We start from the raw sequence: 19,985 nt of genomic DNA on the forward strand, positions 1-19,985 counted from the left end.
GATCGGTCTCACACCCCGGGCCCAAGAACGATCTGCATTCTCTACTCCTGATGGCCACTATCACTTCAAGGTCATGCCATTCGGCATGAAGAATGCCCCAGCAACCTTTCAGCGGCTAGTAAACCAGGTCCTGGCAGGACTCGAAGAATTCAGCGCCGCCTACCTGGACGATATCGCTGTGTACAGCCACCACTGGTCCGACCACCTCCACCACCTCCGAGAGGTGCTACAGGCCCTCCAACGAGCTGGCCTCACGATCAAGGCCAGCAAATGCCAAATTGGCCAGGGGTCCGTGACCTATCTCGGGCACCAGGTGGGAAGCGGTCTGGTGGCCCCTCTGCAACTCAAGATCGCTGCCATCCAGTCGTGGCAGCCCCCCATCACCCAGACCGAGGTCCGCGCCTTCTTGGGACTCACAGGCTACTACCGACGGTTCGTGAGGGACTATGGCAGCATCGTAGGGCCCCTCACGGAACTCACCTCCAAAAACCAACCAAAGAAGGTCAACTGGACCCCAGACTGTCAAGCGGCCTTCGAGAAGCTGAAGGCCGCCATGTGCTCCGCCCCGGTGCTCCAGGCCCCCGACTACAGTCGGGAATTTATCGTCCAAACAGATGCCTCCGACCATGGCGTTGGGGCAGTCCTTTCCCAGCTGAACTCCGAAGGACTTGACCAGCCAGTGGCTTTCATCAGCAGACGGCTCCTGGCCCGAGAACAACGCTGGAGCACCATCGAGAGGGAGGCCTTCGCCGTGGTGTGGGCCCTCAAAAAGCTCCGGCCTTATCTCTTCGGCACCCACTTCCGGGTCCAGACCGATCATCGACCCCTGCAATGGCTCATGCAGATGCGGGGGGAAAACCCGAAACTACTGCGTTGGTCCATCTCCCTGCAGGGGATGGACTTCACTGTGGAACATCGACCCGGGCAAGACCACGCCAACGCAGATGGCCTGTCCCGCTTTTTCCGCCTCGACGAGGAGAATCCCCAAGAGGATGGGTGACTCTCCCCGCCTTCAGCTGGGGGGGACGCATGTTGGACAGGCCACGTGTAAGGCTGGCTCCCTCCCCGCACGACCAGGCCCGAGCCCCGCTCCTCAGGTGTTACACGCAACAACAACCCGTTTCCCGTCTCCTATAGGGCCCCTGCCCCTGAACATCTCCACATCATGGGCCCGATTCCCTACCGGCCCCCTCGCCCGGCCTGGGCGCCATCTTGGACACAGCACCACGAGGCCGCGTGGCCTCCGATCAACCCTGACCCTGGGCCTGGCCAGGCCCAGACATCCCGGCACCACCATCCACCCAGGAGGTGAGCGGACTATTTGGCAGGTCAATGGGAGAAAGAGGTGTCGATGGCTCTCCCCCGCCAAGTGCCGATCGCCCCCAGCTCCCCCAGGCGCTGGCTCCACCCCCCTGCTGGGTGTCTGGACTCCCTCATCCCGGGCCTCCCGACCTCCCAGTGCGAGGGTCCGGACATCAAAGGGCGCCAGACCTATAACTGGGGCAGCTCCGGAGCAGGAGGGGAGTTGTATCCTGGAGTCGAGAGACGCAGTGAAGAACTCATCCTTGACGGACTACTGGCGCTGCCGTAGCCCTGCCTTGCGAACTACCGATCTGCCTGCTGGCGCTGCCGCGGCCCTCTGCAACCTTCATCTTCATCGGGACCTGCTGGCTCCGCCGCGGACCGTCGCTATCTTCAACCATCCCGGGACCTGCTGGCTCCGCCGCGGCCCGATCATCTAGAACGCCGAGCTTGAGGATTGTGAGCTAATTCACCTACCACCATATCCCCCAGAGTGGTAACGAGACTGTCCCGCTACCCCCTTACCCAACCAAGAGACTAGAATAGAGGGGACCCCGGAGTCCAGACCTCCTTGTACCATCTCGCCGTACTTAAAGAATTGCTTATAAAGTAACGTTGAACCTTATCCTTGTGTGGTGTACGTCAGTGGGGGGGAAGTTATTTGTCTGTACGATCGTTGGAGACGGCTCTCCCCGGAGACCCCTCCTCTTATCCTCGGCCGACCCTCCCGGTCCGTCTAACAGCATACCTTACGCCTGCCAAAGTTAACCAATAGTTCCATTGCACAGATGCAGCTTGTCTCCGCTGGGCCCTTACAGAGGCAGACCTACTACATATGCTTGGGAATGACCCTGTCTACAAGCGTATTGAACAGAAATAGCGAACATGCTGGCTAATTGTACGGAACGTAGAATCACTTTGGAATGGTACACTTATATCTTACGTAGATATCAAAGACACCGGAGTACCAAAGTACCCTCTAGATTCCTGGATCTAGGAATGATAGTGGCCAAGAGGCTAATTACCAGGAAGTGGAAAGAGCAGAAACCCCCCTAGGCACTAGCATGGCAACACTCTATGCTTGCATGGGCAAAAGCAGAAAGCGTTGCGCTCTATAGAGAAGACACCATTGGAATACGTAAAATCCCAATAGCATCAAATTGGGATGCGATGCTGACTGAGCTAATGCAAATGCACAGCCCCACCAGAGTGGATTCACACCGCTTGATATGGCAGATCAGGGAGACATACATGAGCTGGGAGACAAACTCTGATATGGCAGATCAGGGAGACATACATGAGATGGAAGACAAACTCTGATATGGCAGATCAGGGAGACATACATGAGCTGGAAGGCAGACTTTGATATGGCAGATCAGGGAGACATACATGAGCTGGTAGACAGACTCTGATATGGCAGATCAGGGAGACATACATGAGCTGGAAGACAGACTCTGATATGGCAGATCAGGGAGACATACATGCGATGGAAGACAAACTCTGATATGGCAGATCAGGGAGACATACATGAGCTGGAAGACAGACTCTGATATGGCAGATCAGGGAGACATACATGAGCTGGAAGGCAGACTCTGATATGGCAGATCAGGGAGACATACATGAGCTGGAAGACAGACTCTGATATGGCAGGCCGTACCAGAACAGTGGGTACTTCATGCATACACACCCCAGGCAAGTTTACTAAATAAACAAATATCAAGGTGATCCTCACACACACACTAATATCAGAGGGCTACTGGGTCGGGGGGTTGGGAAGAAAGCTAGGGCTCTGTTATATAACACCTGTTATGATTTATGTTGTCCCTACTACGTTATTGTCCGCCTCCCTAAATAAGGTGCTACGATGTTATAGCAATAATAGGTACAGGTCGCTGAAGCAATAGGAAATATAAAAGGCTATGATAATATATGAATTTCTCTCACGAACGGTAACTATATACCAATGTCTATCATACCGAAGAGAATAAGCGGAATAAGCGATACCTGTTAATCTTTCCACACAAGGCACCTGCTGTTGCTCGATCAGTTGCATAGATAAAACTGAATCTGTATAATGCTTTGTATGTAAGATTTTTTTTGAAATAACCGAAAATCAATAAAAACCGATGTAATAAAAAATTATTAACAGAGAGATGCTACACAAATGACTCGGATTGAGAGGTCAATGATGATTATGGGTCGAAATTCCAAGAAAAGCTCATAACAATCAATCAGCGAATTTGTATAGCGCGCTTCTCACCCACTAGGGTCTCAAGGCGCTAGGGGGAGGGGAAGTTGCTACTGCTCGAACAACCAGGTCTTGAGTTGTTTCCTGAAGGAGAGGTGGTCCGTTGTCTGTAAAACTGACCCCAGACCGTCTCTAGTGCTCAACAGCAGTGGCGTAGGTAGGGGGTGCAGTGTGTCATCACTGAGGGGGGTGACAAAATGTCAATAAGGGGGGTGACAAAATGGCAAAAATATGTGTAGCTATCTTTTTTTCCCCTTATTTTAATAATTTCAATGTGCTGGGGGGGATAACGAGAAATGTTCCGCCACTGCTCAACGGAGTGGAGGGTGGCTATCAATACCGGTGTAAGATGGCCAGAGCAAGGGCTTCCACTCTTGTTTTCAGAGCAATCCCCAAGTCTAGTATGTAGACATAATCGGGAATGCAGCAGACCACACAGTGTAAGCCCGAGATACGACCTCCCCAATGGGGACAGGGGGTTAAGTTAGAAGCACAGTGACAAATAAGCTAGGCCCTGAAAAATGCCCAGAACCCTTCTTGGGGTCAACAAAGGGCAGAAACATGTTGACCATCTGTAGGGGTTACATTTGTTAAAATCACCTAGTCCGCCCATATTTTTGGTCCCATCCCAAGGACCATCCAATTTAGTCTGTTCAGTCCTCTTGAGATAGTTTTATCCATCTTGTTTTCTTTGCACTCTGCCCCTCACTTACCTTTAACATCATTCTTCAAAACACCTCCGCTCCTCCCCATCGGGAAGTTGTAGCCCCCACCAGCGACCTTGCGGTCCAGGTGTGAGAAAGGAACTCAATAATAAAGCATGTCACCCTCGGGTGAGTGAGGGTTCTTGTCCTTTTAGAAGCTCTTTTCTGTAAGAAATAAACACATAACACACTCATAAAAATACATGTCATCCTTAATTCTCTTTCCTTTATGGATTTACCAGACATACATTTTGTGAGTTTTATCACAGTGGCTAGGTGTCAGCCACTGATACTTTCTAATTAATAATTTCCACACCATTGATTATTATTTTTTTTTTTAATTGAGCAGTTGCCAGTACTGGGTTCACCGAGACACATGGGTCCAGTGTCACTAAAGCATAAACAAATAGTAAACGCCGGGATCAACAGATGCGGATCTCTTGCACCTTCTGGTGTTTTCCAGAGGCCCACTCCAACAAGCTGGCGCCATGCCAACCACGTAGTAGACTTTGTGGTGGGCAGGCAAACGTAAGGCAGGATGTTTACTTTGCGGGTGAGAGCACAGCGTGCCCCTGCTCCTACGTGCACTAGATCCCATGTTGTTTGGCCTGAGTATTGTTGATGTTAACTCTACTTGAGGGATTCATTGTAGAACCCTAACTTGCTCTCAGGTCATTTATGTAGAAGGGGGCGAGGCCCATGTCCAGGTTGGTGGGCAGCCAAGTGCAAACTTAAACACACAAGTGAAGGTCACCAGCACAGAATTACTCATCTGAGGACTGGGACAGACCAGAACCAGCTAGTGCAGCACCAGTGGCAACTAAACAAGCCACTGGCCTGTCTATGATTCAGTACTATGTATAGAATCAGAGGGGCATATGTAGCAAATCTCCCCGTGGAGCATCAATATGGACTGGTACAGCCTGGATGGCATTTGAAGTGGCAGAAAAAACAATCCGAGGAATGAGTACACATAGAGGAAGTGAGGCTAGTAGAGCAACAGCTAAGTTATGTAGCAAAACCTCAAGGTGAAGGGGCCATGGTGATGGAAAGTAGAATGGTGCAAAGGGCATTTGCGAGTTGTGATAGAAAGTCACCACTATGGAGGTAAAGAGGCTGGCAGGAGTCCTGCCTACAGATGGGAAGTGAGGACCGCTGATTTGACCACAAACTGAAATTGGGTAGGAATCCCAGGGTCTTAGTGGGGAAGGGCCTAAGGCAAAACCACAGCTGTGTGAAAGGAAGTAAACCAATTGCATTTGTAGGAAAATTGGTACCCTAACAACCTACTACAAGGGGACATGGGATAGTGAAGCAGGAGGTTGACAGCAATGATTCAGGCGTGATGGCTTCTGAGTTCAAAAATTAGCAAGAATGTCATAGCAGCAGACAGACTGTACAGTTGATTCTAGGTTGCATTCCATGTCATTGCGTCCTATGATGCAATGGAAATTAGAATTACGAATTTATGGGGAGAGGAAGCAGGATGGTTGCAGGAGATGGAGGGTAACATTGGTTGTTTGTGGGGTTTAACCGCATGCACGCTAGCGGGTTTTCCCGCTGTGCGCTGAATTTTGAAAAACGCGCGGTTTGTGACAAAGCCAGCTCGTCATGCGCGTAGCGCAGGTAACGCCCATGACGAGCTGGCTTTGTCATCCGCGTCGAAGGGGTTAAATAAAAAGAGACTTCGGCTTACTTCTATGAGTGACTGTTGGATTCCACAAAGTAGAAACGAGTAACTCAACCCCACAGGAATCCATATGTTAATCAATGGACGCATACTAGGAAGAAGGAAGACATAATATTGGCGTACATGTACTTAGGAGCTCTGCAGCTTTCTTTACCGTGGAATGAGTGGGTGTGGCCATTCATAAGAATCTAATAGCTTGTTTATGGTTTCTGGCAGATCCAAGTGAGGTATTTTGGGCTGCTTTCCACGGCGGCTGTTAACAGGGCCTGTGTGTCCGTGACGTGAGGCTGACACCGATGCCACTGTGGGTCATTTCAATAGTTACTTGAGTGTGTGTGTCAGTGACATGTGGGTTAAGTGTACCACCTGCAGTAAACATCTAGACCGCTGACCGTGCATAGTGGCAAAGCACGCAAGGGTCACACTGCGTACAAAACGTGCCATCATTTTAGTTGTAGTGATTACCTAATCTCGGGCAAATTACATGGCGGAATGTGACATAGGTTACAAGTATAACGTGCGGTGAATTCTCTTTCTTCAGACTGGTTATGCCAAAGGACACGTGTCAAGTACATCTTTGTATAGCAGGGGGGAGTCAGTCTGTGGAATTAAGGTACTGTGAAGCCTGAAAAGAACATATTGGAGACTGATTTTGGGAAAATGCTCCAAGCAAATCCTTCTGTACTGTTGGTGGAGATTATTAACTGTTAAAATCTGTCCATCAAAGGGTTACATTTTGATGCCACCTATTCCTTTTTTGAAGTTCCAGGGGTACCTCCCATGAAGTGGCGTGAGTGGAAGAAGTACTTTGGTAATTATATGGAAACAATAGAAAACAATACTTTAACTTCCAACAAAAAGAAAGGCATTTTATTGCAGTCATTGGGATCCGAAAGGGTCAGGCAATATAATCAAATGGCAAAGAAAGTAAGGACTGCGGAGGGGGTGGATCTGTATGCAAATGCTTTAGACAATTTTGATTCATATTATTATCCTACTGTCTGCACGGACATCAATAGGAGTATGTTTTTACATGGAAACAGGAAGAAAAAGCGGTCAGTAGATGTCCATGCATTAGCTTTATTGAAGTTAGCCAAATCCTGTTGTAAATTTGCATGATCAGCTGATACAAGAGCAAGTCATTATGCGTTCTCAGTATAATTTCATCCAAGAAAAGCTATGGGTAGCTGGTGGTTGCATTGACCACACACTCATCGACAAACTCTACAACATCGGCATACAGCAAAATGCCCTCAAGTGGATTGCTTCCTTCCTTACATGACACAAAAAGAGCATCCGACTGCTCCCCTTCAACTCTGCAGCCAAGGACAGTAAATGCGCGTACCACAAGTGTCATCGCTCAGCCCCACCCTGTTGAACATCTACATGACCCCCCTCACAGACGTCTGTAGATCCCATGGACTCAACATTATCTTCTATGCAGACAACACTCAATTTATCCTCTCACTCACCTAGGACCCCGCCAATGCCAAAACCAACTTCTGCAACGCCATGAACACGGCCAACTGGATAAGAGACAACTACCTCAAGCCAAACTCCAGAAAAACAGAAGTACTGATTTTGGGGATGAACAGCTGGTGGTCAGAAGAACTTGGGTCTACACCCACATCGACAGACCATGCACGAAACTTCAGCATCTTCCTACACCGCCAACAGAATATGAAACGACAAGTCAAGCAGACGACATCTCCTGCTTCCACACCCTTTGCATGTTCAACAGAATCAGGATCCCAATCCCAATCAACACCAAAAAAACCATCATGTAGGTTCTCGTCATCAGCCGCCTCAACTATGGCTACGCTTTCTAAACCGAATCACCACCCAGCTCCTCAGAAGACTCCAGACCATACAGAACTCTACAGCCAGACCTCCCCACGGGGCCCACATTGTTATACTTTATAAGTTAGGCCTAAGTAGTAAGGTGACCTTTCACCCACATTCATACTACCTTTCTCTATATAACGGTTTTGGCGCTGACCTTTTACCTAGTTATGAGTTGAACAAATGTTGTGTGGTTTTCTCTGAAAACTTCCCTCATTTGTTATGCATGAGGATCCTCAGTACCATATCTTTATCCCCTGCACATCAATCATGGTAGAACATCTGTGGGCACCTTTTGGGTTTAAAAGGGGCACATCATCACTGAGCATACAAAGGAGACACTTCAATGCAGACACGATGTCCTGCAAGCAGAATCATCAACACACAGCGGTCTGACATCCCTTGCGGGTTGTCCTACTCGAGACCAAGACATTCTCTCCCCTCTGGTAATAGGGTTGGCTTCTTCCTAGGGGGTTCTTGGCTTTTATACCCACATGCATGCTTTCACATCTACATACATTTAGGTACATTCAGAAAGGGGCGGCATTAGGAGGAGAACGCAGAGATTACTGTGTTTTATATGCCTGCATATATTCATTGCTTTAGCCAGCGCCTTGGTAGAAATCTACCTACTATTTACTCTTTTGGTGCTTGTAATCTTATACATTTGCTTCTGTCTAATGATTGCAGCAGCACACATGTTTGACACTAGAACAATGCTGATTCAATAAATCCTTATTGAACATGCTTCATTGTTTATTCTGTGTATCTCTCTGAGCATAAGTGAACACGAGTGACTGAGCCAAAAATATGGTACTCTTTCCACAAGCCCTGAGGGGTCAGGAATGTCATGTTCGACAGTTTCCCGAAACCATTGTCTCCTTGGTAAGAGGAGTTGATGGTGGTACTGTGAGCTAGCTGGTATACAGGCAAACACATCCGGTGGGGGTGTCTGAAATCAGTCTGGACACCTATCCCACAGTTAATGTTGTCTAAACGCACAGATCATATATAGATTTATAGGAACTACACGACATGACGCTGCCTACGTTGATTTGGTTCTTATTTAACAGTCAAATCTGAGTAGTTCTGTTGTGCTTTCTCAGTAGACCCCTACTCACATATAGCCTGGAGTCTGGAGTGGGAAGGGAGAAATCCACCACAGCTTAGTAGGCATATCCTATGTATTGGCTGTAGGTTTATTCAATGCAATACCAAAGGGGATGATGGACGGAGCGCTTCAGCAAAGCAAACACTCACCCCCAGTCAACCGATCTGGGTTTAATCCATCATCATTCTGCTCACTCCACCACCCCAGTTCAGACATGGCCATATGCAAATCAGTCTGACCCTGTGCCTCATGGGAACAATCCAGCCCGAACTGCCAAGCTTTGTATTTAGTGGACCGGAAACAAAACTCCTGGGACCGGTTTCTGGCTAATCAGCTGTCATCAGCCAGGCTAGCTTGAATTCAGCGGCAAAGTGAGCAAGGGACCCATGTCTGGGCATACCCTGCCAACTTCGGGCGAACAAAGCGATACCAAAGGGGATGATGGACGGAGCGCTTGAGGAAAGCAAACACTCACCCACTGTCAGCCGATCTGGTTTGCATATGGCTGGGTTCAAACTGCAATGGCATGGTGATCAAAAAAATGATGGATTTAGGCCTAGATCTCTGTACTGGGGTGAATGTATGACATTGTTCTGCATTCTGTCCATCAACTGTTGTTTTTGTAGGTTTATTCAAGCTTGAAGAATTGTTGGACCCTACACTGTGCATGAAACCTTATCTCTTTTTCCTTGAAAGTATTTTCAACAATGTCTGTCCAAGATGAAGCTGCACTAGCATCACATGCGAATGCAGCAGGGGATGAGGACGGTGAGATAAGCATTTGAGAAAATGTCAGAAATGCACTTTGCTCAAATCTAGCAGAGTTTGGAATCTCGGCATTAGGTGGGACTGTAACATTCGTGACTGAGGGACACGAGTCATTCAGTGCAGAAGTATTCTGTTCATGGGTCAGATTTGCTCCTGTAGACCCACGCATAAAAACATTTCATTCTTACATTCCGGATGAAATACCAGAAAAATGTTGTCCGTATGCGGACATTGAAATTTCGCAGAGTTACTAGGAGCAAAACAATGAAGGTAATGGCTAGGTTCGACATGCGCACTCTACCACACTAGTTTTATCGGAATTAAAAATTATTGTCCATTCACAAACCACGTATCTTCTAGTGCTTCAGGAGGAGAAGGAGCCATCCATTTCTTCTCAGTTGTACAGAACCCAGAATATGCAAATCACGAAGTCTCCAAGCACACAGAAATCCCAAGCTGAGGTCATGGTTTCAGTAGTCTTTTATTCAATCATTTAAGACACGCCCCTTTGTGAACACGTGTTTCGTCTTATGCTGGATTTTTTTAGCGTATTCGTGCGTATTCTTATGTTCCTTGTTCCTTATCACTATCGTCAGATAGTGTGATGGTGATTTATTAGAGTCTTGTGTGTTGTGTTATCCCTTCGTATCTGGTCCGCAGAGTAAGCGCAACCGCTATCTGACTAGCAATAAGGAAGAAGGAACATAAGAATACGCACAAATGCTCTAAGAAAATCCTGACCTGGACGTATTTCTACCTTGGTCATTTTTAAACCGAATACATTGCCCTGAGGAAGTGTGCTGTTATTGGAACAGCATAAGACGAAATACGTGTTGGCGTAGGGGCGTGTCCTATATGGTTGAATAAAAGACTACTGAAACCACGACCTCAGCTTGGGATTTCTGTCTGCTTGGAGACGTCGTGATTTGCAGTTACTAGGAGCATATAAACTGGTTTAAAAGTGTCCTCCCACACACAACAGATAAAGTAAGACTCAGTCCGCTCAGCAGAGATGGAGCGACTTGGCCGGTCCTAGCGGCTTACACGATGCATCCGGACATTGACACAATGTCAGTAGCAGACTTACATCTGCTACACAAAGAAGTAATACAACTTTACAGAAAGTTGACACAGTTCGTTATGAGAACACTTACACTTCAACCGACAAGGGTTACACCAGCAGGACAAATACACAACACTGCAATAGAATTACCCCACAAACACTAAACGCAGTTATGGGTAGAATGCCCACTAAACACAAGCAGATGTCATTCTGGGTAGCTCAGAAAATTACACAGTTAAAGGCAGTGTTCCTGCACACAGGCCATCAAGGAAAACACTGCATTTTAACAATCTGCCTGCTGTTGGGGATAGCTTCTCAACTAGAGGACTGTACATCTTGGGTTACAGTTTTTGCTGCCATCTATACCATAACTCATGGTATCCCTTCAATAGCCGTCATTCCAGACGTATTGAGACAGATACAGAATAAGTATGGAGCAGAACCTGCTCTGAACTTAGGGATGAAATTGTTAGGAAATTTTGCCCAGGTTTCCACAATTATGTTGGCAAACATAAAAGGGGAAGCAGCAGTGGTGGCGATAAGCCAAACGCCTTGGTGATTTCACTCCTGCACAACAGGAGTGTGAATTACCTAAAATTATCGAAGATACATATGCCAAATTAGGTAGAGATAATTTGGAAGCTAGAGCAACAAAACATCAACCCATGGGGGGTCCTGAAAAAGATAACACCAAACAAGCACCTGATTCTTCAAAAAAGAAATTGGATAATAAAAAACAAAAGAAATAGAGAGAATATATCACACTCAAGGGCTGGGTCTCCTCAACAGGAGCCCTCCGAAAGGAGGTATAACTGTAGGAATCGTGATAACATTAAAAAATCTGAGAGGTATCAGGATACTGATAAACGTTCCTCTCATTCCTTTCTGGATTCATCAATAAAGTCCAAGAGGGAAGGACGGTCAGAACACAGATCAGAAGAACCAACAAAGTTCAGAGATATCAAAAACAAGAATAAACCAAAATTGAAACCTCAATTTAAAAGAAAAAGGAGCTGGCCTTAAAGTAAGAAATGCCCAGGCTGCTGAGGACTCAACTTCTGAACGGAGAATGGGCTCTGACGATGCTAGACAGTGCTTCAGAAGTAACAAAAGCTCCCCAGAACCTGATGGAATTTCTGGTAACAGCGTTGTTGAATGAGCATATCACGGTGAAAACACCTGATTCTAGGGTAAGTGTCCTACATCGGTTATACAAAATAAGACACCAAATGGAGGGGGACAAACCCAGGAAAATTAAAGGTCTCTTTTGGGAGAACCTAGCCTTTGGATACAACATCCTTTTAGCAGAAAAAGATTGGCCGCCTGAGTTTGTTATGGATTGCCCAAAGAGAAAAACTGTAATTTTACCAGCCTTTTCTGACCTCATTCCAGAATCTTTAAAATATTCATACGCACAGGAGTGGGCGGTAGCACTTGTTCCTCCATTATATCGCAATCTTGTAGGGTGGGATGCTGAGTCACCACACTATGTAATCTCAGTCAAAATTACTCCAACTCCACAGACACAGTACTCAATAAAACATGACACAAAAAAACAGGTCAGGGAGATCTTAAATCAACTTAAATAGAAAAAGGTGTAATAGAAAATTGAACTTCTTTCATGAATAATCCTTTGTTTCCCTTAATGAAACCCGATAATTCATATTGTCTAGTTTTAGACTACAGACATTTGAATACTTGCACAAAAGACTTTTGCAGTACAAAATGCACACAGTGCCGCATTAATGAATAACATTGTGTGGGAAAAATACAAAACAACACTACATATCTCACAAGGATTCTTCTGCCAAAATATAGCAATTGAAAGCAGATATTTGACAGTATTTTCAGCCCTCGGCTCTCAGAGTCAATTCTGTTGACTGCCCCAAGAGTATATGAATAGCACCTGGCTGTTCTCAACAAGAGTAACAGAGTTGCTTCAAAATTTTGATGAGGAGGCATTGTCCTATGTAGAGGATATTTATCTGACGGATGATGAATTATTGGATCACCTGGCCAGGGTGAACAACATAATTTTGGAGTTTGCCTCTGAGGGCTATAAATTATACTTTAAAAAATCAAAAATCAAAAATTGCTCACCTCAATTTCCTTTTTTGGGGATATGAGCTCTCAAGTGAAGGGAAAAGCCTGGCAGCTAACGTTTTAGAAAAATGTGTGCTGCTCCAACCTCGAAAAACTCTGAAAAACGTGCAATCCATTGTAGGATTTCAAAATTTTGGCAGAACATACATTTTGAATTACGCAGAAAAAGTAAAACCTTTCTATGATTTAATCAGACCTGGTTTTTCAACTCGACATTGGACACAGGAACACAAGTATGTCCTTCATTCCTTACAAGCAAACATGATATTTTCCAAACACTTACACACACGTGTAAATACTACAAATTTGGTGATCCGTGTAATCGCAGATCAATCAGGGTACACTTACCGAACCTTAAATGAAGGCAAAACTGTACCCATTGCTTACAAATCACATCTGTACACAAACGCTGAGATGCACTTTGCATCTGCTGAAAAGATTTTATCAGTGGTACAGACTGCTGTAGTGAGAGAAAGAGCACTGGCTCAAGGGAAATGAATGATTAACGTTACTCCAGTACCAACCTCAGAGGCTCTTACAAAGGCTAGCATTTCAAAGGCAAAAGCACTTCATCCACGATGGATATAATGGGCCAATTTTGTCACTGCGAAAGATGAAGACTACAAATGTAATTCCACATTGAAAACGCAAACATTTCTGCAGTACGAACAAGAATATAATCTGTGAGAAGTTGGCCTGGTGTATGCTGTCCACTAATTAAAGTGGGCACCTTGTACCAGTCAAAACACCCCTTATTGATGATTAGTTTAAAGACAACCTTCATTGAAATCTATCCTAGTGGTAGCTGTGGAGGGCAGCCTTCAGGCTAAGTCTCGAAGGAATGTAAAGCAGCTTGTTTTACCATATCAGAACCTCCTGAATGACCAAATGAAAGGAGAACCACACAAGATATATAAAATATATGTATTTACTACTAAACACTCTCTACTAACCTCTTCATGAGATTAGAGCCCAAAGCACACATTATTAAATCACTAGAACAACAGTAAATAGCACAATACACAGTGGTTTCCAGGGGGAGACCAAGCCATATACTAAGAAAGTGGTATAACAACCAGGACTGAACTAGAAACAGTGCCTAGAGCACGTAGAATTGCTGGGACCCCAAGGAACCACCCAAAGTAGTGACACAGGGGACCCAGGGAGGACTGGTACAGTGTGTGAACACAGGTGTGCACTCCGTACAATCCTATGGGAAAGTCGCGGTTGGAATTTTAAAGATTAACAACACTTTGGAATGGACTTTAAGCAAACACTTTCAAACATAGAAGGTTCTATGGCCAGCACCCTGGAGAGTACCGAGATACCCGTATTACCTATCCCAGAGGAGCCGCGTGCATAGGGGTCAAGTGATGTTGGAAACCTTTGTTGTTTTCTGTGGCGTGATGTGGAAAAGTGCTGCTGCCGGGAAGATGAAAAGTGTCCGGGGGAATCCAAGCCTGGATCCCAGGTGAGAAGAACCTGAAAGCAGAGGGGACAGAGTCTAGATCACCTCAGGGTGACCAGGGGCACGATAGACGAATGCCTACCGATGTCGGATGATTCAGGGGGAGAAGATGCGATGCTTGACTCTGCAGCCACGGGGACCAGGAGTCGTCGACGATGACCAAAGTCCGGCGGTTAGCTGTCCTACGAAGGATGTCGAGTGCTGGGGGGGGGTCAGTGTCCGGATTGAACACCAACAAGCCTGGCAACTGCTACCCACGCGGGCAGAGTAAATAAGCTTTGGTGAGCAAGGACCTGGGAACTTTCCAAGCTATGGAGAGTCAAGGTATGTTTGGAGCAACCATGAAAGCCCACAGAAAGTCATAGTTACCTTCACAGGGACCCACAGGCCAACAGACCAGGGATCGCGAAGGGACCTCGAGCTGAATCACAAAATACCAGCCCACGGAACACTCATGGAGTGTAGGCCGGAAATCTTCAGTGGAATTACTGCTCTGGGTCAGGACTACAAGTAGCCCAAAGCACAGCCTGAGGGATTGCCAAAAAACACATGCTGCTGCAAAAATACATGGTGCACAGGGGTTTGGGCTGCACGGTCCCGACGAGGGATACTGGTCTCAGAATTGCTGAGAGGTCAGATCAACCTCAGGGATGCTCGGGAGCCCACCTCCTGTGTTGCAGAAATCTTTGGAGTCCTCAGGAGCTTGGGAGATGCAAACCGGTCAGATGCGTTTAGGTGCCTGCCTTGCAGGGGAGTAACTCCTTTACATCAAGGGAGATTCTTCAGTCATCCAGCATAGTGTAGATCATCGAAGTACTTGGTTTCTGTAGCAGAGTTTTGTCAGGTAAAATCTAAAGTCCTGTAGTCAGGGTTCCTAATTTATACCCAAGGAAGAGGGTGGGACAAACTCTGGGGACCCACCCATGGGAGGGTCAGGACAGAGGGGTGGCTACATCCATGTCCTTTGTCCACTTTCGTGCCATAGCAGGAGCAAATGGCTCCTGCAACCGGTTTGAAGTGGACTATGCACATGGACACCAAATGTGCCCCCAGTGCAGACTTCAAATACTCAGAGTGCACCCACCCAGTCTCAATACACTAAATCCTGTCTGGGAGACAGGAAACCTATTGTCAAGCCTTCCCCTGCTCGGGCTTGGCTCAGCAGCAGGAGGGAAGACTCGTGTCTGTGGCTGGCAGCATCCATTTTGTGATGCCCAGGTCGAGAAAGCTGGTACCGGGTAGCCCGGTGTACCACATATGTCCCTCTAGAAGGGTGAAATCATACCTCCCACACCTGTTACTGGTGTGGAGGTATGATTCCAAGGTGTTTGACACCAAACACGACATGTTTCTAAGCAGCAGTTTTAAAGTTAGCATTTACCTCGAGGTTATAATGCACTTAAATATATATGGTTGGCTGCATCACAGACAACCCCGGTAAAAAGGGTCCGAAGGCTGCAGAGGGGCTCTGCTCATGCAGGGGCACACTCTATCATAAAACCCAGCACCCTGCTTTCAGGATTGATAAGGCCTGCCATGGGGGTGACTGATAGGTTTATATGTGCAGTGATTTAGAATAGATATAGTGAACCTATATATAAGTAAGGGATGCATGCACCACCTTACACAGGTTGCAGTAGTAGTTTGAGTGGTCTCTCATGGGTGGCATAATACATGCTGCAGCCCCTGGGAGGCCTCTGGGGTACTATGCCCTGGGTATCTAGTATACCATATACTAGGGACTGATAATGGTACCCCAGTATCCAATCTGGAGTGTACATGCAATACATTTAGAGGAGAAAACAGCTAGAATGGAGTCCTGGATAGCAAGATGCCAGTCAATCGAAGTCGAAAACTGTGATACATCAGCAAAAAGTGTGGGTAACTATAAGAAGCAGATCCTACTCTCCAACACTCCCCCCTTCCCCCATGTAAGAACATTAAACTAACCTTGACCAGTTGAGTCTTCATGTTCTAAGTGGAAATATCTGGAGAGTCCATCTGCATTGGCATGGTTCCTTCCAGGTCTATGTTCCACTGGATAGTCCATCCCCTGTAGGAAAATGGACCACCTCAAAAGTTTGGGTTTTTCACCCTTCATCTCTGTTAGCCATAAGAGGGGCTTATGGTCTGCCTGAACAATGAAGTGAGTGAAAAACAAGTATGGCCTCAGCTTCTTCAAGGCCCAAACCACAACAAAGGCTTCTGCCTCAATATCTGACTAACGTTTCTCTCTGGGGGTCAGCCTTCAGCTAATAAACGCTACTGGCTGATCCTGACCCTCTTCATTCAGTTGCGATAACACAGCCCCTACCCCCAACTTAGATGCATCCGTTTGAACAATGAATTGTTTGGAATAGTCAGGACTTGGCAGAATAGGAGCAGTGCACATTGCCTGCTTCAGGTCATCAAATGCCTTTTGAAAAGCTAACTGTCCACTGAACTTTCTTAGGCATTCTTTTGGAAGTTAAGCCATTCAAAGGGGTCACTATGGATCCATATCCTTTGACAAACCCCCGGTAGTACCCAGTCTGGCCCAAGAAAGCTCGGACCTGAGTCTGGGTAGTTGGAGCAACCCAGTCCATGATGGTCTGGATTTTGCTCTGCAATGGTTGAACCTCACCTCCACCCACAAGGTGGCCTAGGTATACAGCCTGACTCTGCCCTATCTGGCACTTGGTGGCCTTGATAGTCAGGCTTTCTTTCTGCAGGGCCTCCAAAACACGTCTCCGGTGGACCAGGTGATCCACCCATGTGGAGCTAAAGACAGCCATATCATCTAAATAAGCAGCACTATAGGCTTCCAGGCCTGTAAGGACTTTGTTCACCAGCCTTTGAAAAGTGGCAGGTGCATTCTTCAAACCAAAGGGCATCACCACCCATTGGTAGTGCCCACTAGGGGTTGAGAATGCTGTTTTTGACTTAGCAGCCTCAGCTAATCTGATTTGCCAGTAGCCAGCAGTCAGGTCAAATGTACTCAGTAACTTGGCTGAGGCCAAAGTATCTATAAGTTCATCCGCCCTGGGTATTGGATGGGCATCAGTCCTAGTGACTACATTGAGACCCCAGAACTTCATCTCTTTCTTACCATTCTGGGTGTGAGGTTTTGGTACCAAGACTACTGGACTAGCCCAAGGGCTATCTGAGGGATCAATTACTCCCAAGTCCAAAATGTTCTGAACTTCAGTCCTGATGCAGTCAATGAGATGGTCAGGTTGCCTGTAAATCTATTTTTTTACAGGCACACTGTCACCTGTGTCCACTTCATGAGTGCACCAGGTAGTCTGACTTGGAGTCAGTGGAAACATAAGTCTGAACTGATTCAGGACTCTCCTGCAATCAGTTTGCTGCTGGTCAGTGAGGCTGCCTGCCAAGGCTACACCATCTACTGACCCACCATCAGGGTTCTGTGAGAGCAGGTAAGGTAGTAGATCACTCACTACCTCCTGCCCTTCATCAGTAGCCATGAGCAAGCCCATGTCTGCCCTGTCAACATATGGGTTGAGTCTGTTCACGTTGCACCCTATGGGGGCTCCTGGGAATTCCAAGGTCCACCAGGTAGGTAACCTCTCCTTTTTGCTCAATGATTATATGAGGGCCACTCCACTTCTCTTGGAGGGCTGCTGGGGCCGCAGGCTCCAACAGTCATACTTTCTGTCCTGGCTTATAAACAATCAACACAGCCTTTTGGTCATGCCAGGCCTTTTCCAATTCCTGGCTAGCCTCAAGGTTTTTGGATGCCTTCTTCATGTATTCAGCCATCCGGGAGCGGAGACCAAGTACATAGTCCACAATATCCTGTTTAGGGAGTTTGAGAGGTAACTCCCATCCCTCCTTCACTAGACATAAAGGATCCCTCACTGGATGTCCAAACAGAAGTTCAAAAGGGCTGTAACCAACCCCCTTCTGAGGAACCTCTCTGTAGGCAAAGAGAAGGTAGGGCAAAAGTATGTCCCATCTACACCTGAGCTTTTCAGGGAGACCTTTAATCATGCCCTTGAGGGTTTTGTTGAACCTTTTAACTAACTCATTGCATTGTGGGTGATAAGGGGGGTACATTTATAATTTACTCCACACTCCTTCCACATAGCAGTCAAGTACTAGACATGAAGTTTACACCTCTGACTGATACTACCTCATTAGGAAAACCCACACTGGAAAGGATTCCCAGAAGGGCTCTGGCCACAACAGGAGCTGTGGTAGTCCTAAGTGGAATTGCCTCTGGATACTTAGTGGCATGGTCCACCACCACTAGTATGAATCTGTGCCAAGATGCAGTTTGAGGGTCCATGGGACCAACAATGTCAATCCCAATCCTCTCAAAGGGAACCCCCGCCATAAGTAGTGGTATCAGGGGGGCCTTTGTAGTATCACCTGCCTTGCCACTGGCTTGACAGGTGATGCAGGAGTGACAAAACTCCTTTGTGTCCTCTGACATATGTGGCCACTGAAAGTGAGGGACAAGCCTGTCCCAAACCTTATTTTGGCCTAAGTGACCTGCTCATGGGAAATCATGTGCCAGAGTCAATCGGAAGCCTCTAAACTTCAGAGGTATAACAAACCACCTGGTAGCACCTGGCTTGGGGTCTCTACTCTGAGTATAAGAGTCCATCATCCCAGTAGATCCTATGGGACCCACTGGCACTCCCAGCAGCCTCCGCAGCGGCTTACTGTCTGAGGGGTTCAAGAGAGGGGCAGCTCAGCTGCTCCTGGCTCAGATCTGCCCTAGAAGGTCCCCCTGTCCCTAAGAACTGAACCTAATCAGGTTCAAGTTCCTCTGAGACAGTTACTTCTTCAGGACTAAGATCATCTCCCTCAAGAGGCTGATCTGTACTCTGAGGCAGGGGGGAGACACTGCCTTACCCCTACTGCTCCTTCTCTTGTAAAGTACCTGGTCCATTATTCCAGGATCTAGGGCCTGTTCAGTGGAAGACCTTTTTGCCTGTGACCTAGTCATAGTAAACACATCTGCAAGGATTCCAATTTTTCTGCATGTGTCCTGGGTTCCACCTCCGCCCAAGCTGAAGTTTCCAAATTATTGCCCAATAAGCATTCAGCAGTGAGGTCTGCACTCACCACAACCTTCTTAGGGCCAGTTACCCCTCCCCAGGTGAAATTCACAACTGCCATGGACTGGTCTGTCCTGACATTGCTTGCATTGGTCACTTGGTACATGTTGGAAATTGCCCGTTTTACAGGGTTATCCCCAAACTTTTAGCTTTTTCCCCCTAATTTTCCCTGACCTGTTTGTGTTGGTTTTAGGACTCTGGGCACTTTACCACTGCTAATCAGGGATAAAGTGCATATGCTCTCTGTGTAAATTGTGTTATAGATTGGTGTTTCCATGATTGGATATTTGATTTACCTGTTAGCCCCTAGTAAAGGGCACTGCGTGTGCCAGGGCCAGTAAATCAAATGCTACCCGGGGGCCTTCAGCACTGGTTGTGCCACCCCCGTGAGTAGCCCTGAAAACGGTAACTCAGACCTTCCATTGCAGAGTCTGTGCGCAGATTGTAACTGCCATGTCGACTTGACCAGTGCACACCCTGGCCGGTCCCTAACCGTCCCTTTTCTTACATGTCATACATCCCTCAGGTAGGCCCAAGGTACCCCTGTGGGCAGGGTGCAATGTATGTGAAAGGTAGGACATGCCCTGGTGTGTGTGGCATGCTGGGCTGACCTGCAG

At 47.0% G+C, this 19,985-nt stretch overlaps 1 protein-coding gene across 1 annotated transcript in view; it reads left to right on the forward strand.

Moving 5' to 3' along the window:
* Nucleotides 1–19,985, forward strand: part of LOC144827881 (uncharacterized) — a 247,038-nt gene that overhangs the window by 73,994 nt on the left and 153,059 nt on the right. Inside the window, 2 exon segments of the mRNA XM_078686046.1 lie at nt 7,421–7,727; nt 9,594–9,665. Of these exon segments, the coding sequence (XP_078542172.1) occupies nt 7,421–7,727; nt 9,594–9,665 (379 nt within the window).

Source organism: Lissotriton helveticus, chromosome 4_1 (assembly GCF_964261635.1).
Source record: "Lissotriton helveticus chromosome 4_1, aLisHel1.1, whole genome shotgun sequence".
NCBI lineage: Eukaryota > Metazoa > Chordata > Amphibia > Caudata > Salamandridae > Lissotriton > Lissotriton helveticus.